General features: G+C 48.9%; 12 protein-coding genes across 12 annotated transcripts; 7 read left to right on the top strand and 5 right to left on the bottom strand.

Annotated features, from left to right (window-relative positions):
• Positions 1-159: 159 nt before the first annotated feature.
• PHATRDRAFT_48238 (predicted protein) lies at positions 160-2,472 on the bottom strand (the record flags this gene model as incomplete). Its single annotated transcript, XM_002182685.1, has 1 exon — positions 160-2,472. Exon 1 carries the CDS (start codon positions 2,356-2,358, stop codon positions 160-162), a length of 2,199 nt encoding a protein of 732 aa, XP_002182721.1. The 5' UTR covers positions 2,359-2,472.
• Positions 2,473-3,973: 1,501 nt separating this feature from the next.
• Positions 3,974-4,942, top strand: PHATRDRAFT_38650 (predicted protein; the record flags this gene model as incomplete). The annotated part of the gene is made up of 1 exon (XM_002182532.1): positions 3,974-4,942. One exon carries the CDS (start codon positions 3,974-3,976, stop codon positions 4,940-4,942), a length of 969 nt encoding a protein of 322 aa, XP_002182568.1.
• Positions 4,943-5,798: 856 nt separating this feature from the next.
• Positions 5,799-7,862, top strand: PHATRDRAFT_38651 (predicted protein; the record flags this gene model as incomplete). Its single annotated transcript, XM_002182533.1, has 2 exons — positions 5,799-6,247; positions 6,324-7,862. Coding segments are annotated over 2 exons (1,988 nt in total), but the record flags the coding sequence as incomplete, so codon positions are not given.
• A 103-nt stretch (positions 7,863-7,965) lies between these two features.
• On the top strand, positions 7,966-9,147 carry Pt-KIF7 (kinesin family-like protein; the record flags this gene model as incomplete). The annotated part of the gene is made up of 3 exons (XM_002182534.1): positions 7,966-8,028; positions 8,058-8,062; positions 8,277-9,147. 3 exons carry the CDS (start codon positions 7,966-7,968, stop codon positions 9,145-9,147), a joined length of 939 nt encoding a protein of 312 aa, XP_002182570.1.
• A 524-nt stretch (positions 9,148-9,671) lies between these two features.
• PHATRDRAFT_48241 (predicted protein) lies at positions 9,672-10,620 on the top strand (the record flags this gene model as incomplete). Its single annotated transcript, XM_002182535.1, has 1 exon — positions 9,672-10,620. The coding sequence occupies exon 1, from the start codon at positions 9,691-9,693 to the stop codon at positions 10,618-10,620; it is 930 nt and encodes a 309-aa protein (XP_002182571.1). The 5' UTR covers positions 9,672-9,690.
• Positions 10,621-11,041: 421 nt separating this feature from the next.
• PHATRDRAFT_48242 (predicted protein) lies at positions 11,042-14,267 on the bottom strand (the record flags this gene model as incomplete). The annotated part of the gene is made up of 2 exons (XM_002182686.1): positions 11,042-14,086; positions 14,247-14,267. The coding sequence occupies 2 exons, from the start codon at positions 14,265-14,267 to the stop codon at positions 11,042-11,044; spliced, it is 3,066 nt and encodes a 1,021-aa protein (XP_002182722.1).
• Positions 14,268-14,595: 328 nt separating this feature from the next.
• Positions 14,596-15,613, top strand: PHATRDRAFT_38655 (predicted protein; the record flags this gene model as incomplete). Its single annotated transcript, XM_002182536.1, has 3 exons — positions 14,596-15,078; positions 15,193-15,477; positions 15,512-15,613. The coding sequence occupies 3 exons, from the start codon at positions 14,596-14,598 to the stop codon at positions 15,611-15,613; spliced, it is 870 nt and encodes a 289-aa protein (XP_002182572.1).
• Positions 15,614-15,937: 324 nt separating this feature from the next.
• On the bottom strand, positions 15,938-16,912 carry PHATRDRAFT_4073 (predicted protein; the record flags this gene model as incomplete). The annotated part of the gene is made up of 1 exon (XM_002182687.1): positions 15,938-16,912. A coding segment is annotated over one exon (975 nt), but the record flags the coding sequence as incomplete, so codon positions are not given.
• Positions 16,913-17,551: 639 nt separating this feature from the next.
• PHATRDRAFT_51125 (predicted protein) lies at positions 17,552-19,321 on the bottom strand. Its single transcript, XM_002182688.1, has 2 exons — positions 19,161-19,321; positions 17,552-19,082 (listed from the first exon to the last, which is right to left on the bottom strand). The coding sequence occupies exon 2, from the start codon at positions 19,028-19,030 to the stop codon at positions 17,720-17,722; it is 1,311 nt and encodes a 436-aa protein (XP_002182724.1). The 5' UTR covers positions 19,031-19,082; positions 19,161-19,321; the 3' UTR covers positions 17,552-17,719.
• Positions 19,322-19,898: 577 nt separating this feature from the next.
• PHATRDRAFT_48245 (predicted protein) lies at positions 19,899-23,499 on the top strand. The gene is made up of 3 exons (XM_002182537.1): positions 19,899-20,068; positions 20,224-23,245; positions 23,344-23,499. The coding sequence occupies exons 1-2, from the start codon at positions 20,026-20,028 to the stop codon at positions 23,202-23,204; spliced, it is 3,024 nt and encodes a 1,007-aa protein (XP_002182573.1). The 5' UTR covers positions 19,899-20,025; the 3' UTR covers positions 23,205-23,245; positions 23,344-23,499.
• A 629-nt stretch (positions 23,500-24,128) lies between these two features.
• Positions 24,129-25,567, top strand: PHATRDRAFT_48246 (predicted protein; the record flags this gene model as incomplete). The annotated part of the gene is made up of 1 exon (XM_002182538.1): positions 24,129-25,567. The coding sequence occupies exon 1, from the start codon at positions 24,503-24,505 to the stop codon at positions 25,565-25,567; it is 1,065 nt and encodes a 354-aa protein (XP_002182574.1). The 5' UTR covers positions 24,129-24,502.
• Positions 25,568-25,863: 296 nt separating this feature from the next.
• PHATRDRAFT_48247 (predicted protein) lies at positions 25,864-27,141 on the bottom strand (the record flags this gene model as incomplete). Its single annotated transcript, XM_002182689.1, has 2 exons — positions 26,106-27,141; positions 25,864-26,023 (listed from the first exon to the last, which is right to left on the bottom strand). The coding sequence occupies exons 1-2, from the start codon at positions 27,098-27,100 to the stop codon at positions 25,864-25,866; spliced, it is 1,155 nt and encodes a 384-aa protein (XP_002182725.1). The 5' UTR covers positions 27,101-27,141.
• Between the last annotated feature and the right edge of the window lie 32 nt (positions 27,142-27,173).

Below are 27,173 nucleotides of genomic sequence, written 5' to 3' on the forward strand. Positions count from 1 at the left end.
GATCGAAGAAGGACGAAACGATCAAAAACACGACTGACTTTGAAGTGGGAATCTAGAATGATTGGGCATTCTTGGGGCCCCTTTGGCCAGATCCGGGTTTGTTCGCCTTTCGAAGAATTGCGTCTTTACGACTAGCACTTTAGACTGTACGACACTAAGCTATGTTACCGCAGCTATGCATTCACCGAGCTTGCCGATATCATCCGTCGAAAATACTGTGGGTTCGCTTTGGCACCCAACAAGGTTCTGATGTTGGTCCACATGTACGACTTCCTTCACGACTCGAATCACAACCTCTTGGGCGTGAGATGTTGGCAAGGCCAAGTTTGGCTTATTTTCCGCTCGAGAAACTGTCCGGAAGGACGCTTTGTTTGGGAAAAAGAAAACAAAAAAACCGTAGCAGCTAAAGGCACAAAATGTCAGCACAATCAGTGCAATTAGAAAAGAAACTGTGAACAGTGACTGCCGATTTTTCTTCACAAACTCGTTCATCTGACTCAGATCTTTTTGGTGTTTGGGGTCCCTGGCTAGTTCGGATCGTATGGCTTCAAGTTGCTGTTTCAAGCTAAGTGTTCCTGACTCGTCGATCCCGGACTGATGTGGGCGCTTGACTCTTCCTTCGCGGATCAGACGGTCCTTCGTTTTTTCTTCATTGCCGAGAATTGCAATAACTGCCTCCTTTCGCTTGAAATCTAGGAACTCGTTCAGAATGCGGTGAAAATACTGGAGAGACTCTTCACCTTCCAGAGGAGCGGCGTGCTCCGGATGTGCCCATTCGCTATCCACTTGGCCTGCATTAAGATCTGGATCTTCGTTTTTGTCGTTGTGGTCATTACCATCCAATAGCTGGATTTTTTTTCGCTGCGGATGGGCCATCGCAGCTTCTGCTCCTGGGCTCTCCTCATCGGTATCTGCAACAGTACTCACCACACCAATGTCTTCCAAATCATCGTCCGAAAGAGCGCTATCGGTAGAGGACCCCACTCTAAGAGTGCGAGCCAGTCTGTTGGCGTCCAGCTTTGCAGCACGAGCGTTGATTTGCTCTTCCAAATAGGCAACGTCAACGTTCTCGTGAACTCGTCTCTCAGATGACTGGCCTTCCGTAGTGTTTGGTCTTGTTGAATCGTCGTGTGACATGTCACGAAGAGACCTTTGATCAGAAAAATCATGGCCGATTGCGCCGATTGACGGTGCTTGATCGCTGGAAACGTGGACATTACTGGGGACACTAGCATGATCGTGAGCCTGATGCGGGTCTCCAAGACCATTGTTGATAGATCCGGTTTCCTCCCCATGAGCAACACCTAGACTAGAGAGAATAACTTGTTCGACGGTCGCGTTCGGATCGGACCAAACTGTCGGCTTTCCGTACGTTGAATTCTGTTGCTGGTTCCGAGCGTAGCGTTGTTGAGCAGCCTGCATTTTGGATCGCAAGCTCTCAAAGTTGGCGTCTTCCATTTCGAGCGCGTGACACAAATACGCGGTTGTTTCGGCCAAAGCCAAAGTCGTACTTGGATCGGCGAGTAGTTCACATCCGGACCAGCACATGCGCGTAAAATCGTGAACGAGTTGTTTATTGCGTCCGGAAGAGGCGGCATCAATGGTCCGGCAGCCGAGGACAGCCAAATGATCAAGGAATGCTTGAAATTCCGGGGTATGTGTTGCCTCAGCGAGTTTGACAACGCACGCGACGCCATCTGTCAACATTTGGCGTGCCTCATCGGAAGAGACGCACTTTACGAGATCGACACCGACATCCACTAGGTGCGAACGAAAGACTTTCCCGGACGCCGTATTCTTTAACCCGGTGACGATATGCATGAGAGATGATCTGATGATCCGAAACCAGTCCTTGACTCGATCCGGGGTATTGTGGGCAATGTAATCCAATGACGCGGCCCACAAATTGGGAAGAATCAAGGTCCGCGTCACGTGCAAAGGGGGCGCCACCAAGGCTCCGGTAGTCGAAAGAGTCAGTCCGCCAGCCATGCGTAGAAACCCTACTGTCCCTGCCAAAGCAGAAGCAGCAATTTGGTCTGGGAATGAAGCTGGAGACGGCTGCTGATTTGGAGCCGCTGATGTCGCGTTCCCCGAAGATCTGCGTTTGTGTCCCGGTGTAGAATGTGCATCTCGAATGGGCTCGAAATACTCCATTCCGGGACCGCTCGTTACCCAAGCCGACGCGGGTGCCGAAGAAACACTGTTACCTCCTCTTCCATCGACATGATCTGGGTGTGTCGTCGACGTGCTCGTCTTTGCGAACGCAGTTCGATGCGGAACTCCATTTTTATCTTCGCGTACGACTGTCTGAAGAGGCGGTAAAGAGGCCGAGCTACCTACATAGTCGGGTTTCGACATGGATGGTGTCACAAGGAGAAACGCTGAGATTTCGATACGTGGGGACTACGGCTGAAATAGCGTCTAACTATTAGGACCATGATTGTCTCGAGCAAGACTCTTTTTGTATTTCAAGGACCAGAGACAGTGAATGATGGCATGGTGATGCTTCGGAAAAGGCGACGCGTCTCCAATGGAAACTCTGACAGTCAGTCAAGTTTACTCATTTTGGGTCACGCGATGTGACGCCGGTTTTGAAATTATTCGACGTTCCGATCGATATCGGTCATTTGCAGTTACTGTGAATGAAGGAATCTGGAATGTCCATTGACTATGCCACCCTACGTAGAACCCCGAACACGACCGATTGGATGAATTGACTGTGACTGCAACGAAAAGAGCTATTGACGCCTATGGCGTCTCCTTCGGCACAAACGCGACCATGGTGTACATTTCAGCCGACGGCAGCGTCGGTGGCAAGCCATCACTGTGGAAGTCTTTCACAGATCTAGTAGCTGGTAAGTTTTGTTGGCCTTTTGCAACGGCACAAGAATGGCTGGAAAGGGGTGGAGCACCTTCGATCCGCTGTGCAACCCGAGTGGGAACTGTAATTATACTCCAGCAGCCAACTCACTGCGTCTCATTCTCGCTTGCCTGTAGGATTTTTTTCCATTGTTGGCCTCTTCTTCACCACAATTTCAAATCCAAAAGCTGTGGAGAATAGAGCGTCCACCTCCGTAAGTACCGCAAAGAAAAAGAAATTTGTGAACAAAGGCACTTTCTGAAGGCGCTGGCGATCTTTCTTTTACTTGTGATTACCCTTCAGACCTTCTTCTAGGACTTACCTTTGATTGTGTACGTTTTATGGTTCTCCCCGATTTTCACAAAATTGCAGTCGCGCACCTACGCACAGCGCAACAATGGTCGCTCGTATCGGTCCAACGGTCCCGGTGGGAACGCTGCGGGCGGCGGTCGGCGACAAGGGGCCAACATTCGAGGAATTCAAAATTTAGGAACACCCGACTGTAAGGCCGGTGGGTGAGGACGGTAATGGAGTGATTGTCCGCAAATCCTGCTCGATCGCTCCGTCGTCGTGAAAGGAAAGATTTTGTCGCGTACGGACCAAGAATTCCTAGTTCGTAGTATGACGCTACGATTGCTCGGCCCAGTTTTGATATTGGTGCCGCCATTCGTAGTTGAAGAGACAGCTTTCGCTTTCAGACACCTACATTGTTTCCAACCCAAATACATAGATATCCATGCACACTAACGTAGTAACACTGTTAACGGAATTTTAGGTGATTCCCGGTGTATCGGCGTTACCGACATGAGGTATTTCAATGATGTGATTAGTCAACGACTAGGGATTTGATCGAGTACTGTATTGAATATGATGTTGCAACTATAGGTACGTTTTAGCCTTCCAAGCCTCCGAACTATGGCTGCACAGACTATCGAGAGCCACATTTTGAGCCTCTAGCTTGGAGTTGGATTTCTGCCGATTTAGCTAGCTGACAGTGAGTGTGAATGCCCGCGGCTTCTAGTTTCCCCTGAATGTTGGCAAGGCCAGGGTTGTAAACAACAAAGACTCGGAAACCACCACAGGACAGGACAACCATGCATTCGCGCAGGAACAATGAGCAACACTAAGCCGTCGAATTGCTGTGAACTTTCGGTCTGGTCAAGTATGATAGCCGCAAAACGCAGCGACGAGACCGAAAGCGAACGGCTCGCAAAAGAATACCGACAGATTGCATGCCTCCTTGCTGCGAGCGCAACTCAACGAGAACGAATCGACTCTATCCATCCTGTCAAGGATACGGGTGTCGCGTCTTTGCCTATCCTGTCCCAAGTGGTAGCACAGCATTTATTGCGAAATGACCACCCAGGATTTGTGCCGCTGCTTATGTTGCAGCAAGATGGACTGCAGGGTAACGATGATTCTCACACGAGTCCAGACGGACAAAATGAAATGAATCCGGCCGAGCATCAGGATACGTCACGACATCTCGTCGCCGACCGCAGTAGTCATCTTTCAACAGACGTATACCTTCCTTGCTGTCACAATTGCGGCGGAGCTTTGCAGCCCGGGCTTTTACGGACAACAGTGCGGTTAGTAACGCACAAAACTTTAACCCGAGCTCAGCGTCGGAGATTGAAGCGTGCGCAAGCTCTCGCCAAACAGGCACCTACCCGACAACATCAGTATCATACGAACACCAGGCCCAGTGTATTGGCTGACTTTATTCAACGAGATTCATCACAAGTACCTTGGGACGTTCGCAACTACTTAAGCATTAAATGTGGAGGATGTCATTCCCTTTCATATGCTGTTGGAGTCCCCCGGAGAAGGAAGCGAGCCGCGCCGAAAGACACACCCAAGCGTGCTTTCTTGGTATCAGCAAACTACGACAAGAAATCGGCACCGAAGAAACGGCAAGAAACCGGGGACGATTTTATTGCCCTGGGCAGTCCAAGCTTGACAAGCAACCCAATCGGTGATCCACGGATGGGAGGGAATCGACAAAGGTTGGACCGAGCTGGAGGAAAAAAGAAAAAGCCGACTAGGCTTATGAATTTTCTATCTTCCCTTAACGACCATTGAAGCCAGGCGTAGATGTCTGTGAACGAGAGCTTGCAATTCCTTGGCACGATCACGTTTCCTCACCTCGTAACGAAAAAGAAGTTTATTTCTGGTGTTGAATATAAATACTGGTACCACCGTTACTAACTAACTGTAAACGAGTCAAACTTGGTGTTATAACTGGACTTGAAAGCAGTGCATTTGACAAGCGCTTCTTTTGATATGCTCTCAACCGTGACCTGCAAAAAAGTCGACGTCATCGATGTATGCTTGCCTCCTCTACAAAACGCAGCGTATCGTCGTGCAATCATGTACTACTGATGAGAACTGACACATAGCTGACGCTTGTCTACAAGTTTTAAACTTGTTGGAAATTAGAATGGGGTGCCTTTAATGTGTGCTCTATCGGAAAATGCGGTCTTCTCGGACGAATTTGGCATGCAACCGTAGACTAACTCACAGTCAGCCCAAAGTCACCTATTCGTCAGCTTTCTAGTAAAAATCAGTGCTATAGGAATTATTGTTTTTCTTCACAGTCCGCTGATAAGTCTGGTAACGAACGCAAGATATCTGGAATCACCTCGCGCGCAAAGCAATGTGACGAAAATTGAAATTGTTTTGTTGATGACTTTTTGAATGATCTATTCATATATATATACTTTTCAATATCTAATCTGTTCGATCAAAATTTTTACTTAGAGATTCTTGTCGCACATCAATTGCGACCGTTCACCGCCGCTCACGATGCTCCAACCCACCTCCATTTCTAACTTTCTTCTATTGTGGGCGACTTTCTCTCTGTGATAGCTACAAATCTCCGGTGAAATCGAGACACGAGAAGCCCCTTGGCCTTGTTTGAAGATTGTTATCCTATTAGATGCCTTTGGCGAGTAGTCGTCACGCCTCGCAGAAGCGAGCCGAAGCAGTCGCGGCCGAGAAGAAGGAACGTGAGCGTCGTCAACGCCTTTCGCTGCCGGCATCGATCAAAAGCACTACTCACGTGAACGAAGCCAAAGCCAAACGCCGGCTGTCTCGTCGTTTGTCGGCACACTTAACTATTTCCTCCAAAGAAAATGGCGCGCCCAACAAAAAAAGTAACGCTGCTTCGCCGGAATCACCGCGCTTGGGGCCGACGCCATACTACAAAATCGTGGAAGAGCGTGGGGGTCAAAAGTCCCCTCCGTTGACGCGCTCTCACAAGAAAGAGTCACGAAAAGATCCGACGGAATTTCGTGGAGGCGGTATGGTTCTCAACTTCTCACCTCCAAATCAAGAGGAGAATGCTCGCCGCGAACTGGCGCGTATGGATGCTTCTGAACGGGAAAGGTATGTGTGCTTTCGTCGTCACCACTTTCTCTTGCTCCACGACTATGTTCTAACCGCAATACTGTCGCTACATTAGAGCTCGCCGTATACGTCAAGCTCGCAAAAACGGACAGCTTTTGGTCTTTTCACCAAGCAACCGACCAATTGACCTAGAGGATGACCGAACGACGTCAAAGTCATCCCTGGATCCGTCCCCTTCTGGCCAGGAACTCAACATGGATGACAATAATTCCACAGCTGCTTCAGCTATGACTGAATCACATAATATGGCATCAATCATCAACGAGCAAATGATGAATGAAATGAAAGGACTGAAGCAGGATATGCAGGTATTGCTCCAGTCCAAAAATTCTCAGTCAGAAGAACATTTGAATAAGACCGCTCTCCAAAAAGAACAGCTTCGCACCGAAATGATGGCAGAAGCTAACAGAAAACTTGAGAAAGCTAACGAAAGTATCCAGCTTGAGGTCAAAGATCTGACTATGCGATTGGAAACCGAGAAAAGTACATATTTGGTCGACACGACTCGGCTACAGTCTCAGTTGGACGCAGCATATTCCGACTCCACTAAAAGAGTAAAGTCGCTTGAGACCGAGAGAGATAAATTGGAAGCCATGCTTTTGACGCTTCAATCGGAGAAGCTTGAGCTGGTCAAATGTACCACAAAGCTCGAGAACGAAGCTGCGGCTTCGGTTAGCAAGCTCCATGAAGCCAAGGATATGCTGGATGCTTTGCGTCAACAAAATGCGTCGGAGAAAGAGTCACTCTTGGAAGACACTAGACGTTTGGAGCAAGTCAATGCATGTTTGTCGCGTGAAATGGATTCAGTCAAAAAGGGCCGTGATAGGCTAGAGCACACAATTGCTGCCTACGAAAAAAAGATTTATGACCTAGAACACTGTCTTCTGCCCGAATCCGAGTCTCGACGAGAAGATGCGTTGCACCAACTCGCTGAACGCGAAGAGCAGATCCTGGCGTTGCAATTGGAATTGCAAAAATTTGAAGTTGAGGTTGCGAAACTCAAGAGTGACATTGGAAAGCTGCGTCTGGACAATGAGAAAGAGCGGAATAGCTTCCAGCTTCTAAATGAAGACAGCTGCAAGGCTTATGAGCGCATGCGCGAAGAAATAGGTCAAAAGGATAGTAAAATCGGGGAGCTATTTAAGCAGCTCGGAGACATGCAGCAACAGCTGGATAGAGAAATATGCAAGTCTGACGAACTGTCCGATGACCTTCAAAAGGCGAAAGAAACCATGGAAAAGAGCTCACACGAACTCAACAGCGCATTAAAAGAAACCGTTAATCGACTAGAGGAATCGGAGCAAGAAAAAGTGTCGCTACGTATCAAACTGACTGATGCATTGGAGCATATTGAGTCTGCTGGGGCCGCCAAAATTGAGGCTGAGTCAAAAACATCCGAAACAGCAAGTGCGCTAGCCGAACTGGAGGAAGCTTTGAAGGAGGAACGAGAAAGTGCTATGCTTGCGCGGACGCGAGCGGAAGAAGCCACATCCCGTGCTGAGCAGATGGAGAAAGAGACTCGCGAGCGCCTATTGCATGTGCAGGAGCTGGAAAAAGAACTCAAGGTTACTGTCGAGGAACGTGATGACGCACGGTGCAATATGCTGGGATTTAGCGAACGTGAAAACGAGTTATACCACAAACTTCGAGAAAGCGATCGTATCCGTCGCGATTTGCATGGGCGAGTGATGCAGCTTATGGGCAATATTCGGGTCTTTGTACGAGTTCGACCCCCTTTACCCGAAGAGGTGGAAAACGAGGTGCGTCTGGTCGAAGAATCTGTTTCTAGCGCTAGTCTAACAGATAGGAAGAAAAGAAAGCGGGAAACGCTAAAATCTGAGGGAAGCTTGTTTCGCTTTCCTGGAATATATGAGCGTGAGGAAAAGAAAGTTTTGGCCACTAGCGCCAGTGATGATGTGACAAAGAATATTATCGAGGTCACGGAGCCTTTCAAAGAGCGCGGCGGTTTAAGTGACCGCCGCAAGAAATGGCGCTTTGCCTTTGATAGCGTTTTCTCGCCAAAACATGGTCAGGATGATGTTTGGGAGGCGACCGAGCCACTTATTCAGAGTGCGGTGGATGGATACAACGTCACTATCTTCGCTTACGGTCAGACAGGATCTGGGAAAACTTATACTATGCTTGGTCATCCTGGTAGTGAAGGTATAATCAGCCGATCGGTGCGAAAGCTTTTTGATACAAAACGGGAAATGGAATCCTTATCTAGAAGCGCGACGACGGTGGAAATGTCAGTTGAGCTTCTTGAGGTTTACAATGAACAGGTTCGTGATCTACTTGCGCCGAACGCCGGTCTCAATGGTCGCGAGATTTCCTTGAAGGTAACGTCGCAGGAAGTGGTCGGCAACCTTTGTGTGTCAGCATCTACTGAAGACGAAGTAATGAAAGTCCTTGCATTAGCGCAAAGCCGTCGATGTGTCAAAGCTACCTCCTCCAATTCACAGAGTTCTCGAAGCCACATGCTATTTACAATTCATTTTGCTGTAACCACGAAGAATGGCATCCAACGGAAGGGTAAGCTCAACGTTTGCGACTTGGCAGGGAGTGAAAGGCTAGACAAGAGTGGTGCAAACACGGTTGGCGGGGCCTTGCTTCTTGAAACACAGAACATCAACAAATCTTTGAGTACACTGTCAAATGTCATTGAGCGCCTTCAATCTGGTAGCGGAAATGTCCCTTTTCGCGAATCAAAACTTACCTTTTTGCTTCAGAATAGTCTCGGGGGAAACTCGAAGACATTGGCAATTGTTTGCTGCAATCCTTTGCCGTCTCATTTCCACGAAAGCGTATGCAGTTTGCGCTTTGCGGAAAAGGTCAACAAAGTTGATCTCAAAAAGGCAGTAGCGAACTTTAGTTGTTAGACGACGTGTGGTGGTAACAAAACATTACCCAATCTTGACGCAAATTTAAAACTTAAGACAGTTTCCAATAGGATAATGAAAAAATTATTGCAGCGTCTAATGACGTGCGAGATGCAGGAACCTGCTCTCCTAGCGTAGATAGTCTGGCTATGTCTTGTTAGCGGTGGACCTTGCAACACCAAATGTCTGGGAAGAAAAATCAAAACTGAACGCTTGCAGTTAATGTGTTGTGTACCCTCTTGACTCAAGCTAGAACTACTTTATTGTAAACCTAGATAGTGTTCACTGCCAATAGTAGCATCCCACTAACTGTAAATGCAACTTTTTTTCATTCACAGTCAGGTTGTTTGATCGTTTGCATATTTAATGTAAAATGTGACATTTGTCAAACTGTAAATTGTGAATCCATTTCAGTGTCACAGTCAGTGATCGTAGAAGTAGAAGCATATAAGTTTCGCCCCCTCACATGGATGGTCAACTTTGTCTCACAGTCAAGTGTACAGCGTATCAATCCTATCTGATAATGAAACCCTCGTGCATCCCATGGCAGAAAGAAGCCTCACTACCAATCTGGAATTGGCCACTGCTCCAACTGACGATGTGAGCGTGGAAGACGATTGGGGACTTCCGTTGGATTTGAATCTCTTTGCTCACCAGGAACGCCACAGGATAGTGATCCACGAAGCGCAGGCTTCTCCGGTGTCGATTTTCATTGAATGTGTAGAAGCGCTCACGCCAGTCGACATGATGAGCTTGTCGTCCGGGACCAACGACGCCACCGGCTTTCGCGTCTGGACGGGTGCCGTTTTGCTCATCGCCAGTTTAGACACGCTCGTTGAAGACTTCAAAGGAAAGCGGGTACTTGAATTGGGTTGTGGGACGGGAATCGGAGGGATTGCCTTGATGCTCTCTCAGCACGCCACGCCAGCCTTTCTTTGTTTCTCGGACGCTGATCAAAATGCACTTAAGCTTTGCCGTCGCAATTGTGAGCTGAATGGGCTAGAAGAAGTGGACGAAAGATTGCTCCAGAACCTTTGTTCATTCACGAAGAAGTCATTCTCAATTATGCAATTGACTTGGGGAACGACCATACCAAGTACAATCCCCGCTCGCTCTATGGATACAGTTGTGGCCACAGACATTTTGTATGATATTGAAATGCTGTCGAGCATTCTACAAACCACAATGGCTTGTCTCAAGCCAGGCGGTTCTTTTGTTCTCTCGCATATTCCTCGTGCATCTTGCCCTGAGCATCATCAACCTGACGAAAACTTGGAAAGTTTCATTGTTCAGCAGGCGGAGCTTCATGGACTTGTCTTGCGACGCCATATCCGACCGAGAGATGTTAGCAGCTTTGAGGATAGCCAGGTCTTTTCGGACACCCTCGATACCACGTCGTTAAGAGACATGGAAGCCATTGGGGCTGCCATCTTGGTTTTTCATTTGGTCGTAGTCCAAAAAAACCATGTTTAGGTGGATTGTGTTAGCACGGTTTCGATAGTAGAGCTAGGACTTTCTAATCTGATAAGTAACTCCAGATGATTGTTTCGGGCGCTGGAGGCTGACACCAGCATCTGTAAGTGGCCAATTTTCTCGCTCCACCTCGGCGTGATTTCCACATTCTCTGGATTGTGCTGATGCGAGAACACTTTGGGGAATAGGATATCTCATGCTTGACAAATTGAGATCCGATGAATGCGTGATTGACCATGATGTCGAAACGGTACGCCAAAATCACAACAAGAAGCGTTGTTCTGCTTTTTCAAGCCTAACGATGACGAAAACCTGAACTGGAATGAACGACGATCAAAGGAGTTTCGCCTCGCGTGGCATTCAAAGCTTGACGGTTGCACGGTGTAGTTCGCAACGAAAGAACACAAGGAAGAAACTATTTTTAGTTTACTCTTGACTTCTTGTTCGGTTTTCTCATGCGCTTCGCCGCCCGTGTCTCTATTTTTACAGTGGATGATTCAGATAGCTCACTTTCCTCAGCAACTGACTGAAGGTGCGACGATAGCTGCTGCAATGAGCTCGGGGGTCTACCTCTGTTGTCATCATCTTCGTGTTCGTCCCGTGAAGAGCCAAAATGAGAAGCCAACGAATGCAAAGCAGAAGCTTGAGTCGTGCTTTTTGATTTCAATGCATCTGTTTGAGATTTACAAAGAAACGGTTCAAGTACACAGTCCATATGTTTGGCAAAGGTTTCGATGCATTCAATAAAACGCTCTGGGGGCACATGAGGTTCGTTGGCGATCGCTGTCACTCTCCAATTGCAGCCTTCTTGCGTTGAAAACCCCCTTGTAAGAATGGCGCAACCCAAAGGTGGGTCGTTGAATGGCGTTATTGCCCTGCAAAGCAGCAGAACAATTGATGTTGTCGATTTTAGCGGAGCGGCAAGTGGATCATGGCTAGCGAGCTTTTCGCACGCAACTGGTTCGTCGGGAGCTGACGCTGTCTCCGAATTGTGCACCTGTTGGATATTTCCGAACGCCTCAGCATTCAATTCGAATAGTCTTACAATATTAGGCAGGTCCACGTCTGTCGCTTTACGAAGTATAGTCCTTCCAACATCGTCTGCTGTCAGTTCGTCGGGAAGGCACCGCCCTTCCTCGTCGTGGTCGTTGTAGTTCTGGAGAGCGATTTCTACCAATCGATCGACATGGTCTCGACAATATGCAAGTTCATCAGGATTACGTAGATTCACATGCTCGCAATCATCGTCTTCTGCTGCCACTTTCACCTTCCTATCCAAGAGCCTAGAGTCAAATCGGTCAGCAGCGCCGATGAGAAGGAGCTCAAGGTTTGCACGAAGTTGTTCTGGCAAAGGAGGATTGCCTGCTATTTTTACCATGCATCGATGCACAGATTTAACTTCTTCGTCCTTCACAATTGGCCGTGGGTGAGCTTTGCTTCCTTTGGATGCGACGTGGGCATCTCGTATTGCTTCCGCCGCGGCTTTCACCTCCACCATAGATTCACATTCCGGAAACAATAGCGCCAGTAATTTCGAAGAAGCTATATGTCTAGCTTCTCTTTTTGTTCCACCAATACCAGACGCCTCCAGATGCTCCTCAAGAGGCAGCGTGTCCGATGACGTCTCACGATCTTTCACATGTGTCAAAAATGCCTTTTCATCCTCCTCGCTGTCATAGGGGGTATTGGTGCCCGTCTCTGGTATAATGCGACTTAACGCCGCCGTACACTTATACGATGGACGGTGAACGCGGAAACCATTCTTCCGCCCCTTCAAGGAGGCCACTAACGTAGGCAATATACTTTCCTCCTGGCCATAAGTAAATGATGGCGGTTCTGGCAAACATGGGTCAATTTGAACAAGTGCATGCAACAGAGCGGAGCAAACACTTGCACCACGCGAGGTATAGTATTCGTTCTCGTCTTCGTCTTCTGAAGCTGTCGAAGTCCCAGGGTAAATATCAAGGGTACGCTTTGCCTGTTTCGCAGGCTTGGACAATTTTGATCTATCCCCGTCAAAAGACTCCGTATCGCAGTCCTCGTCATTGTGACCAATTGCCAATCGCTTAGCCAAGTTTGGTGCTAGATCGTCCGCTTCCAATGAAGCGCTGTCCTTGCGCTTCGGCGTACAGCGTAAACCCACCACCACTCCTGTGGATTCGTCGAACACAACTCCCGGGACCAATGCTTGCAAAGATCGTTTGGCTGCCAGTTGCTTGGCAGCGATCTTGGTGCATCCATCACCCACCCCATATTCTTCGCCGTCCTCCAAAACTACCTTAAAAGCAAAGTTTCCAGAATATCCTGCTTTTTGAAGAAGAAAAGAAGGCGTGCGCTGTCGCTTGCTGCACCATTCATACAAGGCGGAAATGGCGGTCTTGCCCAAAAGCGATTCATCCGAGCGAGCCTTCTTTTTGTTGTGCGTGCGTGGTTGTGGGAAAACGTTGCTCCCACTGCTACTACTATCCCCATCGGATCGTAGTAGACGGCGGCGGACTTTACCACGACCAGTATATCGGCAACGCCCCCGACTGCTGCTCTGGTTATTGTTTGCGCTGGAAGGTTCGTATCCTTCACCGACGGTGCCTTGAGACGCGGTTGACTGACGGGACGAAATCACTTTTGGAATCGATGTTTCCTCAAGAGGAAGTCTTTGTTGTCGTTTTCTGCGCTGGTGATGCTGTTTCGGACAATCCAGATGGTCGATTGACTCCTTGGTCTTACCATCGTCCACTTGACCCGGACCATTCCGATCTTGCTTTTGTGTACCACCGTAATTCTGTCTTTCATTCGACACCGGAGGCTGGTAGTATTGGTGCGTGAGCTGCTCCGGAAAATAATACGAGTTTGCATACATGGCGAAATGAGGATGCATTGGAGACGATGGAGTGCCGAAGGAAGGTAGGAATTGATTGGCGTTAGAATAGGCGTAGGTGGAGTTGTTCCATGTCGGTAGACCTCCAAAAGTTGGCAGAGGCGGGCCGGTCCCGACGGCATAGTCAGCGGCTGCCTGAGCTACTTGGGCAGCAGCCCATGCCGCACCAGCTGCTGCCGATGCGTAGGCAACGGCGTGATCCCGCATGCGGGCTTCGTAGAACTGCATCGCCAGTGCCGGGTGCGGATTCAGCACACCAGAAGCGTGTACCTGTTCGTAGGGATTGCAGGCGTACGGTGTTGCGTTTTCGAGAGGCGGAGGAACGTCGTTAGAATCTCCATCGGGGCTTCTGTCTGTACTGGGGCCCTTTTGTTCCAACAGAGGATCATTGGAAGAGCCACTGTCGATGTCGTGGCGAGGAGTGTTCTCGCGAGTCGCTGGCTCGACGCTTGCTGTTGGTTTCAATGTTTCCTCGTTTTCGGTAGCAACTGTGGAGTCTGCATCCGTTACAACGCCTTGTTCTTCACTCGGTGGGTTGAGCAAGGGATTCTCAGGGGGTTCGTTCATTTGCTTGATTGTCTTCGGGTCCGTCTGTGCTCGAGAAAGAGTACAACATAGAAAGTGGGTAAATTCCCACTGTCGCCATTGTCGCAAGCAAGCATGCTAGGCTGACTGTGAATGTACCAAACCTGTGTCACGCTTTGAAAGTGAACGCTAGTAATGTAACGTAACGTAGGGCTCTACTACTTACTGCGGGCAGGGTTAGGGTCATCTGCAAGACCTACAGAATTTAACAGTAAATGTATACAGCACACGCGGTTTACCCCTACCTGTACAGCTTGTCTTTGATATTTGAATTAGAGTGTTTGAATAAGAGCAAAAGGTGTAGGTACTGTCGACCAGTTTTTGAAATATTGCTAACTGTAACCTTCGAACCAGAAGTAGCAGTAAATTGCCCTGTCCCACCATCAAACCCTCGACCTTTTTCACAATCCGAGACTCCTTGGCACTGTCTCAAGGCATGCAAACCTTGACGCATGTTGTGGAGTACGATGATAACCCAACCGACTCGTATGGTACACTCTTCACTCGCACTCGGTATGAGTCTTGTGGTTATATCATCGTTGTCGGTCCGGATTCAAGCTTTTACTTCTACGAAAGCCGCATTCCGTTTGTCCCGAAGAAGCGTCCGTTGCTTTGGAGGTAGCGCTCTTCGCAGTCGGCGCCGGAGCAGCGAAGGAGAGCAGAAAAGTGTGTTGGAATGGGAAAGCTTCGAATTTGGGGAAAGCCCGAAATGGGATGCTCGCTTCGATAGTTCTCGGACAATCGTTGCCGGGAACGAAGATGAGCTCAATCTCGTTCGGCAGGCCGAAGCCATCAAGGATCAAGAAACTGCCGCAACGCTCAATCAGCAACGGTCCGCCTGGGAGAGGCTTTCTCCCGGAATAGTTGAATCTGCCACACAACTACTGTTACCCTTTATACAGGAAGAAAGAGTACAGCGTATTAAATCGGTGTTGAACCAAAGAACCGGACACACGCGGCTTTTGTTTGAGAATCCGGCCAATCCGTCCAACATTTGGGTAAGTGTGGTTGTCTTGCTGAACGTTGCGCCCATCCACGACCCGCTATTCGGTGATTGTTGATACTACTCGTAAGACCGTGTAATCTTCTGACCGTACACCTTCATCTCACAGGCGTGCTTGCGGACGGTTGATAGCTTTGGAATTCAACACGTGGACGTGGTCATTCAGAGTGGTGAGTACAAGGGCAAGGCGGCTCTTTCCCAGAAGCGGGGTATGCGAACTGCCATGGGTTCTGCCCAATGGATGACCTTACGGAATCATTTGTCCACGGCCGACGCCGTCCGAACGCTCAAAACCCAAAACAATTGTCGGATCTTTGCGTCCGATCTGAATCCGAACTCGAGAGATATTCGAACCATTGACTGGAGTTCCTACGGTGATCAACCCATCTGTATCGTCATGGGGAATGAAGAACGGGGTATCTCATCAGAAATGCGTGAGCTCGCGGATGAAACCTTTACATTGCCCATGTACGGATTTGCCGAGTCCTTCAATCTGTCGGTGGCGACCGCCATTACGCTGGCGCATCTGAGCGCCGCCAGTCAGGGAGACCAAGGACCGCTCCGGCCCGGCGACTTGCCGGAACAGGAAAAAAAGTGTCTACTTTTAAAAGGAATATTGAACAGCTATCCGAAGCGAAAAACTGCAGAAGCCGTTCTGAAGCAGAATGGTATCAAGCTACCACCCGAAATCCAACTGTTGTAGCCCTTTTGCCAATGTTCGACGTATGTTGCGGATGACGAGTTGGCCGAAACTTGGATCGATCGTGGAAAAATACAAAGACAAGGAAAGGCGAGCAAATGCCAAAGTTACATGGTTCATTCTTTCTATGTTTGTACAGTCTCCCCTCCTTATTGAGTTCACCGGTATAGTTGGTGTGCATAATGCCGCGGATTTGCTCGTAGCTATCGGCGTGTTTCAGTGCCCACATGAGTTTGGTAATGATACATTCGGTGCTCATGTCGTAGGCTTGAATGACACCGTGATCGAGCGCTTGCTTTCCGACATCATACATATGCATCAAGGTCGCTCCCTCGAGGCATTGCGTATTAACGACAATGGGAATCTTTTTCGTCTGTGCAAGCTTGACGGCATCCATGTACATGTAGCTAATATTCCCGGACCCGTAGCCCCGCAAGATGATTCCCTTGGTACCCCACTTGATGGCGTTTTCGATGTCTCGGGGAGGAAAGCCTGGGAACAAGGTAAATACGGCGATATCGGTTTCAAAGCCGGGGCGAAACCGCAATGGCCGGTCGTGTCGTTCTTTGGCATCCTGGCTGAAATGAACGTCGATACGGATTTCACCCAAAAGTGTCCAATTGATGGGACCAAAGGCGTCTAGCTTGGATTCCGATAGTTTGTGCGACCGCGCACCCAGAATGACGTCGCCATCAAAGATCAACATGACTCCGGCTTTGCTCAGCGTCGCGACTTTAACGGCGTTGACGAAATTGCGTCGGGCGTCGGTCTCGATGCGGCCCCCGGGAATATGCGCACCGGTAATGGTAACGGGTTTGCCCAAATCGCCCAGCACAAAAGATAGCGCACTAGCGGTGAACGCCATGGTATCGGTACCGTGCGTTATCACAAAGCCGACGTAGTCATCGTAGTGATCGTAAATGACGCGGCCAATTTCGTCCCAACGTTCCGGGGACATGTTGCTACTGTCGATATTGTCAATGTAGTGTACATCGAGTTGAGCAATTTCCGACATGCGGGGCTCCATATTAAGTAACAATTCAATAGCCTTGTCTTTATCGTTGACGACCAGCGAACCGTCCTGGTTTTCGCGCATGATTAAGGTTCCCCCGCAAAAGAGAACTAGCACCTTGGGTGGCACCGTTTCGTAGACCTTGTAGGATTCCGTCAAACGCAAGGCACTGGGATTAATCGAAGCCGCTCGCGAAGGGCAGAGATAAGCCGGGCTTGGTCCAATCGGTGCCATGACAACTCTCGTATGTTCTTGTAGAAGGATGGTGGATACTATTTGCAGCGTTTATCGAGGATGTTGCGGTGTTATTGACTTTCCAATCAAGGTCAGCTTCTGTGACCCGGTTGATGTAATGGGCCTCTCAGCAATGTTGCAGGTTACCTATAACAACGTCACTGAGGAAGAAGACGGTATGAGAGGAACGAGTCTTCCTTGGGCGCAGCGATTAGAGGGACGAACGAAACCAAAAACCGATCTGCGAATGTTCGATCGACCAAAAAATGAGGTTGTTAGCACCAGCACGCTTGAAATAGTAACTTGTATAGATTCCTGTATAGAACACCTCTGCATTCCCAAGCGGTCTGCGCTTGAACAGTGACGAAGCTGATACCCTCAAAACAATAAACTACGTACGTTCAGGAAGCCAAATCGATGCAATAGGAGGGCTCAAACGAGTATACTGGTTTGGATCTCGAACGAAGCACTTTCGTCGACTGGAAACTATTTACTGTTCCGCTACAGCACATGTAACTTTCTAGAATTGTAAACTGCCGTTGTGGATTTACTGGACTCTCTACCAAAGGACACACGTTTGGTCAAGTTCACGGCATGATTGCAATCGTGATTTGTGTCGTCGCTGAACACGTGTTTACTATAGATTCCTAACAAAAAAGCTCTGACATGTATCTGCTCATCCTTTTTGTCTTAATCGTAATCGGCAATGGCAGCCACTCCAGGCAGAATGTCTCCGGCCAAGAGTTCCAGGGTGGCACCACCTCCGGTACTGACATACGATACAGCTTCCGTCTTACCGAAGGCTTCCAAAGCGGCCACGGAGTCACCGCCTCCCACAACAGAAACGGTACCGTTCTTGGTGAGGGATTCAATGGCGTCCACGAGGCCACGGGTTCCTTCGTCAAAAGGCGGGACTTCGAAAACACCGGCTGGTCCGTTGACGACTATCTTGGTCGCCTTGGCGAGACCGTCGGCAATTATCTTCACCGACTTGGGACCGATGTCGAGACCCATCCAACCATCGTCAATACCAGCATCCGTATTGAGCTCAAAGGTCTTGGTGTCGGCCTTGTCCATGGGCCCCTTGGGGAAGGACTGCGAGCACACGGCATCGACCGGTAGAATAATAGTCTTTCCCATGCTGTCAGCCTGTTTCAGTAAATCTTTGGCAGTGTCAATCATGCTATCTTCGACGAGACTATCACCAATTTTGATGCCTTGCGCCTTTAGGAAGGTAAAGGCGAGTCCACCTTGAAGGACGAGGGTCTGGACATTCTTCAGAAGTCCCTCAATGACAGGAAGCTTGGTGGACACCTTGGATCCGCCAATAATGGCGGCAATCTGTTCATCGGACGAGGCGTTCTTAAAGTCAAGGTAGGCGAGTTCGGACGCCACCAAACATCCAATTCCGCAAACTTCTTTGGGTAGCAAGGCGGGCACTCCGGCGACACTAGCGTGCGCCCGGTGCGATGTACCAAAGGCGTCATTGACGTATCCATCAGCGTAGGATGCGAGGCTTTTACGAAAGTCTTCACCGTTCTTTTCTTCTTCCTTATAGAAGCGTAGATTCTCCAGCAAGCAGACTCCGCCGCCTTCGGCAGGGAGTTCGCGAATGGTGCTTTGTGCGTGGAGACAGTCGTCGCCAAAGAGCACTTCTTGATCAAGGAGTTTGGCGAGATGATCCGCAACGGGCTTGAGGCTGAGCTCGTGTCGCTGCTGTCGCGTTTCTTCGTCGTCAGCGGCTTTTTGCACCAACTTGGGGCGACCCATGTGCGAGACGAGCACGGCGTTGCACTTGGCGTTAACCACGGCCTTGATGGTCGGTAGGGCTCCGCGGATGCGCGAGTCGTCCGTGATCTTGCCGTCGCTATTCATGGGAACGTTGAAATCGACACGAACCAGAATGGTCTTGGCCGATTGTTTCTGGAGTGCCTCGATGACGTCAAAGACGTTGCGTTTGCGGGTGGCTCCGGGAGCAAGCTTGGGCATGTCGGAAGCCATGGTGTGACTGTCTCAACAAATTGTTATTTTACAGTTAGTAGAAAAACGAGAACTTTGGTTTCGGTTAACAGCAAGTTTTTGTGTTAGACTCCCAGTCAAGAAGTAGATAAACGTAGGGAAATGGACTCACTTGTGCAACGAAAAGATTCGAAACGACTTGCAGTGGTGTTTCGAAAGGGATCCACGTTGTCAACGAACTGTACGTCAAAGATACCGTGCGGAACAGCTGGCCTTACGACACGGGACGTCACCGTACGAGTTGCTTTACGTACCGTAGTAGTCCGAGTGAAGGAAGATTTGGATTTGTGGCACCTTGGAAGCTCGCGAGTTGAAGGTACGATAGACAGAGTGGGTTCGCATCCAGGAAGCGGAAAACTGTATTGCGTCATCAAGACCCTTTTGCGAACGGTACCAACCTTCTGGTTGTGTCTGTGCTGTGACAGATGGCGCCGCTTTCCCAATGGAACACTCCCGTCCGTCCTCCCCAACATCTTATTACAGTGTACGTACGCTACCCGTTTGCAAGAAACACAAATGTCTTTCACTCCCGATCGTACGCTCGAGTGCTACTCTAGTTAGTAGAGCTACTAGTACATAACTCTATTGACTGTGAATCTGACCGTAAGTGTGCGAAAACAGGACACTCTGTTTTTCGTTTGAAGCCGTCTCTACGACTTATTTTGCGACATGTACTCTGTTATGATGCAAGTCATTCGACGGCCCACAGACACTTTACCTCTCGCTCTCTAGAGTAGAGGTCGTGCTTTTCTTTCGGGGAAGCAAAAACCACGAATGCTTTGATCCTGGTAACGACCAATTTGTCTGCGAAGTGCCTTTACATTAGACGTGTCACTGTTTTGTTGCTGGTTTGTGTGAGATTGTTTGCGCTACCAACACACTATCATCCTCCTTTCGCGTACAAACAAGGGAAGAACGGCACACTCCAGTGCAAAGACAAGATATCTATCAGCTTCCTGATCCACTGTTGAGAGACAATGAAGTACACCGCCTTCCACGAGCAGCGCTTCCGAGATTCTGGTACGTGCGTGTACTTTTCGCGTGACCCAGTAAGGTTGTGATATTGCGCACAGACACAGTTAGTCCTGTCTTTGTTTCTCACAAGCGTGTTCTACGTTGCTGCCGAAACCGTCGTTATGCACACAATCAAACCCCGTTGCTGGTACGATCCGTAGTCGACCAGGCTTTGAAGAATGTCAAAACCATTTTGGATACGACCCGCAATCCGCGTTTAGCGGCAGAGGAGTCGCACGCCTACGATGACAAATTTGCCTTGGCGGAGTTTTTGACCAACACCGCCGTGGCTTCGCATATGAATGCACTGGAACGTCTCGGATTGGAATCGGAACAGCTACGAAAGGTTGCGTCGTGGGTGCATGACGATCAAAAGCCCGTCACGTTGCGATTTCAAGCGCAGGATTCGTGCACTTTTCTAAAGGAGCAGGAAGTCGCTATTCCATCGTCGAGCGAGTTTGAGACGACGTCTACATCCACCCAATCATCGCCGTCGTCTGCCGGATTCTTTAGCGGCGGAACAAAGACGGAAAAGACTTCGACGAGGGTCATTCAAAAATTGAAGGAATACCATTGGAAAGTTCGGGTTGCCTATCGGATTTTTCTTTTCTGCGCCAGTGATCTAGACTCGTCGATTGAGCTAAGCTCACGGGAAACGTCTACCATAATCGTTACTTCGGGCGGCCAAGCACGCCCGGGTGGAGCTTCCGTTTCATCGGGTCGTCCCCTGCCTCCCATTCGGGATACAACTGCCCATGCACCCGTGGACGTCAACATGACTTGGTTCTTTCAGATGTTGTCACCGAAGGAACGAATTTGCCAGTTTTCTATCGATCGAACATCCGAAAAAGCTGTCGGGACTTGCAAGACACCGCGTCGCAATGACCAGGTTGACCAAGCCGTCCACTTTCAAAAGTCGTTCTTTGACTGGGCCGGCGCGACTCAGAATTTCTTCACACAACGCGTAGAAAACGAAATTGTTGGCAAACACCGACCTTTGGTGGACGCCAAGGATGTCGACATTCCCCAGCCGTTTCCCGCGGGAACGCGTTGCGTTATACATGGTTTACAAAAGGAACCTGCGTTCAACGGGAAAGTTGTAGTTGTTATCGACTACGCTGTAGAGCAAGAACGCTACAATGTGGCACGAGAATCGATCAATTCGGGACTTCCCCCCAAGCTGCTTATTAAACCGAAGAATCTCAAGCCGGAACACAACGGATCGACGCGAGCCGCTTTACTGGCTGACATTTCTACCGATGGAGTCTTTTGCCCCATTTTGCCGCTCACGGAAGACGCAAAGGTCTTGTCGATGGGAGACGTTGGTGAATTTTTGGACGAGCAAGTTCGGTCCCTCAATGAGAAGACGGAGAATCTTTCAAAGATGTTTCCACCGAGGCAACTGGTCAAGTTAACCTCAATTGCGGAGGCCACGATTGTAGTAATGTGTCAGCATATCCGTGATTTGAGCACACTGTACGGTGACGGAGTGGACTATATTGAAAACATGATCAAACAACAGCTCGTCGAGGCTATTGGCAAGGAAGTTCAAAGCGAAGATTTCGATTTATTTATGAAGTTTCATAATCGAAAGCTGTACGGCCCGGATTACGCTCCCAAACCCTTCACGTACGCTGTTCGGAGACCAAATCGGTTCCCCGAAGGCGTGCTGACCATTGAAAGTATCCACGACAAACACGAACCGATCGAGACTTTTGCGCGAAAGATTGAAGGAAGTGCGAGCTCTCCCATTTATGTTCCGATCAATGCGGCGACGTCGATTGAAATTACCGGCGACCGTTACCTACATGGATGGATGCAACACCGCTTCGAAGTTCAACCCAGGAACGGATATCAATTGGCCGCTCGCGCTCGTCAGTTTTCGAGCTTTCTCGTGATTGTGGGTACAATGGCCGGGCCTAGCCAGTTTGATCCAAAGGAGGCTATCATTCTTCAAAACAAGGATGAAGTTCTTATTCCTCTTTTGACTACTGTATTGCCGACCGCAAAAGAGTTCAAAGACGCAATCTCATCTTTGTCGCCCGAACAAAAGGCGTTCGCTCAGGCGTATCGGAGTATGCAGTTGGAGTCCTCAGTTTTTGGTGTGTGTGTGATTCAGCTAAAGGCTCAATTGGAAAAGCTTTTGGGCCTATGGGATGGAGCTCTAACAAAGGAAATTCAGTTGACGCAAGATTTAATGTCACTTTTTGTCGACTACCAAATTCCAAGTGACTTGGTTTCGTTTGACGGTCCAAGCGATAAAGATCAAGACTTCAAACTTTTGGCGGTTAAAAAACACGTGAAGTCTGTAAAGGATGTTGTGATTGCGGAAAAGGAAAAACAAATCGCGGAAGAGGCGCGAAAAGCAGATATGAGAGCTGAGATGAATTTTACCGGCGAGACCGAGCAAATTGAGAACGGAATGGATCTACATTATGGCGATGAGGGAACGAGGATGCTTCGCTCTACTGAAGTAAGCTACCCAATGGCCTCGATGGCGAGTTGTGCCTCTGCGTCTCGCGCTCCTGAAGCGCTGAAGAAAACAAGGTCCAAAGGTGTCTATGCTACCAGCAAGCGCACAAATGCCTCGCTGCCATCCCGGGCGCCTACTCCTTCCATACCGTTATCAACCGAGCCCGTCCAGCCTGGCATGACATCGCTTGCTCCAAGCAACACTTCAGTAACCGAGGATTTCACGGTAGTCCCAAAGCTGCTCGATTCAAAGATTGAAAAGTATGATAACGATGACGCTCTGCGCTCGACCATCATTAAAGCAGGGGCGGTATGGACACGAGTTCGGCAGGAGAATCTACTCACTTTTGCAAAGTTGTCGACCCTGGTGGGTCCCGTTGTCGAGGATGAACGAAGAAAGGCTTTTGATCTTTTGGACGCTATTAGTCGAAGCGGAACCCTACCGATTGACTGCGCAGAGCTGCACATAATTGTCGGCGTTGCTCACTGCTTCGAAAATGACTGTATGGGAACAATCATTCAGGATAATGTAAATCCAATCGAGAAGGTAGAAAAGTCATCATTGATGATCGCAGGTACAATATTTGGAGAGTCGACGAAGAAGCTCATAGCGGACAAGACCCAACTCGAACGTGTTCAAAATGTATTTCCGCAATTGCTTAGTTCCTAGCTCTCAAGCAAGGAAAGGTCTGCCGCAAAAAATTGAAAACTGTAAGTTAGGTTCGTTTTGTCCGGGAAAATGGGAGTTCCTACTTTTCAAGCTTCTGCAACCAGACCGAGAAACCTCACTTCCTGTTGAACGGTTGTAGTAGGACTGATGTGAACGGTGCAGTCTATCAAGCCCAGGTTTTCCCCACCGACAGAAAGATTGGACTTTCACATTTCGCCGCAAGCGTTAAATTTTTCCTTTTCCAACGGAGCTTACAGTTAGTTGTCAACTGTAACATAAATTTCCCCGTATTGATACATTTTAGTTCCAGTCACGGGGTTTCCTTGTGGTCACGACTAGCTAGACGGCTCAACCAGCGTGGTGTACGGGTAGACACGGTATCGCAAAACATTTCCCTGTCACAGTCAGTAAAATCTCGCACCGATCGCTGGAGTCGCTCTTGACAATGAACAATTTACTTTATTCCGATCATTTGTACGAACGTATTTGGCGGAATTGCTAACCCGAATCTAGCCCAGAAAACCTGCGCAGCGCAATTGTAGCGGTTTTGGATTTTGAGGCTATCGTGCTTTGTCAACGAGATCAGGAGCGCAGCAACCGTCTTGGGACATTCGCCTTCCCCGATATAACCACATACGCTTTACTCGACGGAGTCTCGACAGAAATGGATGACTGTGAAGTAATCGTAGGTACATATAAGTTACAGTGACAGTAGACTGCTTGATGCTCTCTAGAGTAGTGACTGACTGTGAGTCGTGGATATTGAGGACGGTACTGTTGGATATGCCCTTTGCATTCCTTTACACATGCCCGATACCAGCAAATCTTGAGGGATCGTGACTGTAACTGGCACGATGACAGATAGTCGGAAAATATGATCACGTGCCTTGCACCACCGCGCGCAGGGCAATTCCAATTGTTTCCCGAATCTGTTCTCTGCGGGGTTCATATGGGGTACCTTCCCAATAAGCAAGCTACTGTAAACAAAGTGTTAGGGTAGTGGCCTGGTCAGCTGTTCACGGAATCTGTACTGGAATCTTTCGGATGTACAGGCTCTGCGTAGGCAACGCGTCCGATTGGTACCGAACGAAAACGAGTTTGAGTACTAGATCCCAGTCTTCGTCGGTTCCAACGGGAAAAGCCCACTTTCGGGAGAAGCGTCGTCATGTTTTCGAAACTCATTCCCAACTTACAGAGCCTTCGAATCATTCATTACTTGTGAAGCATTAAGAGTGAACGAACTACCAACTGCCATCAAAGCATTCCTATACACACACACACAAATACAAACACACATCATGCCAATCATAACAACAACACGACGCAAGCGTAGATCCATAAAGCCATTCCAGCAACGCGAGACCATGAAACCTACCGGCCCTTCCGTGTTCGGCCCCCGGTCGAACAAACGCACCCTGTCGTCTTTCTTGATCCTGTTCATTGGTGTTATGCTCTCGATTGCAGCGGTTGACATTTGGTCTAGACGACGGCTGTCCACAAGCTCTGATCAACAAGCGTTTCGAACGAGTGTTTCTACCAACCAGCACCAGAAGAGCTTCGAGCCATGGTCTACAGGGCTCGCAGCCAAGCAAAGCTTTGGCTTCTTTGACGATATTGGAGATACAGCCTGGAGTCGGATGCGGAACAATGCTGTCAATTTTCAGCAGTACCGCAAACCCCAAAAACCCGATACTGGCAACGAGGACCCTTGGAGGTGGTATATCAATAACTTGGAGCCGGACTTTTCTTGTCCTCACGCAGCTCGAGTAGGAGGACATGGAGACGGTCCAAAGTGGGTCTGTGACCCTCATCGCTTGCAAGCGAAAGACGATTGTCTGATCTATTCCATTGGAAGTAGCGGAAACTATTTGTTTGAAGACAGCTTGTTGGGCCTTGCGGGGAAAGGGCAATGTGAGATCCATGTCTTTGACTTTGGCGACTTTGATCGTCCTGAGAATGCAGACAACAGAATTTTCTACCACCCCTGGGGATTGGGAAGTAGTTATGATGATGTGTACAGTGACAGGATCAAGAAGATTGCTGGTGAACAGGAAGTCTTGACGTTTCAAGAAATTCTTCGCCGACTGAACCACGAGAATCGAACCATCGACCTCTTCAAGATAGACTGTGAAGGCTGTGAATGGAGTAGCTACAAGGACTGGATTGATAAAGACCTTCGTCAGATACAAATTGAGGTGCACGGACTGCCGTCTGCTAGGTCAGGTATCAGCGGATCGGATTTCTACAACTCCTTCCGCAACAACTCGTTTGCCATGTTCAGCAAAGAGCACAACCAATTCACCAAAAGTTGCTACGAACTCAGTTACATCAAACTGTCGAAGGACTTCTGGGAAACGAATTAGTGAAAGGATGTATATTCGTGCAGTGCATACTGTATAACCTACAATTAATAAGTAGCATTTCTGTATGACAAGGTACTTCCTGTACAGAAACAAATGTAGATAGTCGGGTGACGAAAAACGACGACAAAGTGTGGGGTCGTTCCAGAGGTACGGTCATCACAGTTGACCGGATTTGTAAATGCCAAGAGAATACTCCTGCAAAGGGGAATTCGTAGCGTGGTCTCCCCACTAAACATAGGCACACAGCATCTATCGCTAAGAAGGCGATGTGGAGCCTTACGGATAGACCGAGTCACTCATTCCGACGCGAATGGTGCTCGCCTAAAGACGAAAAGTTTTTCGTAGCCCTTGTCGCCAAAGGAATGAACGGGTGCAGATTGCTCTAGAATCCAGTCACCCTCTTCCATAAAGTCGAAAAAAATGTCGTCCGCGTTCGATCCCCCACGACCTTCGCCACTGATCACAAGGACAAGGTATTAAAGAGCGTGAGTGATTCCAGAAGCCAATGATGCCTCGCGAAAGTGGTGTATGTTCTTACACGTAAACAATAGTATCGTTGAGCTCGGGCGAAGATTCGACGTAAATGTGTGCCGCGTTTACTGCCATCCCGCCTGGTGGCGGATACACCAAAAGCAAGACACGACCCCGACAAGTCCACTGCTGCAAAATGGACAAAGAAGAATCGCAGTGTCGCACTTTATGAAAGTATTCGCGATACGGCTGTGTCTTTTCGTGAAAGACTTTCGGATCGAGAGGTAACTGACTCATGTCATCGTAGGCCAACACAAAATCGAACTGCTTGCTACGAGGCCGAAAATTCGAATCGTTTGTGGAAGTGCTTTCGATGTACCGATCCACCAGCGCACGCGCCCACTGTCCGTTGCCGGCGCCAATTTCCACAATCCCTCGATCGGCTGCCAATTCTAAAAGCAGATCCAGTATTGCATCCGTCCAACCGGTGCATCCGTACCGCGACAAAAAGTCTTGCCGATCTTGCGGCCCTACACCCTTTCCGTACAACAATTCGTACAACGTCTTCACAATACCCGCTACAGCCTGAGGATCTTTCGGCGTCTCTGCGGCAACGCTGTTTTGTAGCGCCTGCACCGCTTGTGAGTCTCGTTGACGTTGACGTAAATACCGAGACCTGAGTACCAAATCTGGATCTCGTTTGTTGAGAAGTCGAGGCAAAGGAAGGGAAGCAAGCGACAGAGAATAGAAGAAGCGGCGTGTTCGAGTCAGCGGCGAGACCTCGCGTCGATCTCTTGCGGAAGGTATGGTCGAAAAAGGCCCCGATGCATTCCGTTCGCAGCCAACAGTCGTTCTACCGTGATGTAATAGAAGGGAATGGAAGGGAAAATCCTTCCGACCTTCCAAACATCGAGAACTGCTGATCAACACTTTACGTTTCAAAAACGTCTCACCCAACGAACGTTCTGCATCGTAGGCAATGAGAAACACGCTTGCTCCAGCTAGAGTCAGAAATACTTTGGGGCGCCTTAGTGATCGGAGCGACTGTTCTATCATCAACATTTTCGTACAAGAAAGATGTCTTTGCCAAAACCAAACAATTGTGTGTCCTCTCCGAAGAAATGAACAAAGAGGA

Source organism: Phaeodactylum tricornutum, chromosome 16 (assembly GCF_000150955.2).
Source record: "Phaeodactylum tricornutum CCAP 1055/1 chromosome 16, whole genome shotgun sequence".
Lineage (NCBI taxonomy): Eukaryota > Bacillariophyta > Bacillariophyceae > Surirellales > Neidiaceae > Phaeodactylum > Phaeodactylum tricornutum.

What these genes read in the sequence shown, in the direction of transcription:
- PHATRDRAFT_51125 (XM_002182688.1), bottom strand. Translation starts at nt 19,030, where the DNA reads ATGGCTTCCGACATGCCCAAGCTTGCTCCCGGAGCCACCCGCAAACGC.
- PHATRDRAFT_48245 (XM_002182537.1), top strand. Translation starts at nt 20,026, where the DNA reads ATGAAGTACACCGCCTTCCACGAGCAGCGCTTCCGAGATTCTG. An exon ending in GCAGCGCTTCCGAGATTCTG is followed by an intron (nt 20,069 to 20,223) that starts GTACGTGCGTGT and finishes TACGATCCGTAG; the next exon opens with TCGACCAGGCTTTGAAGAAT.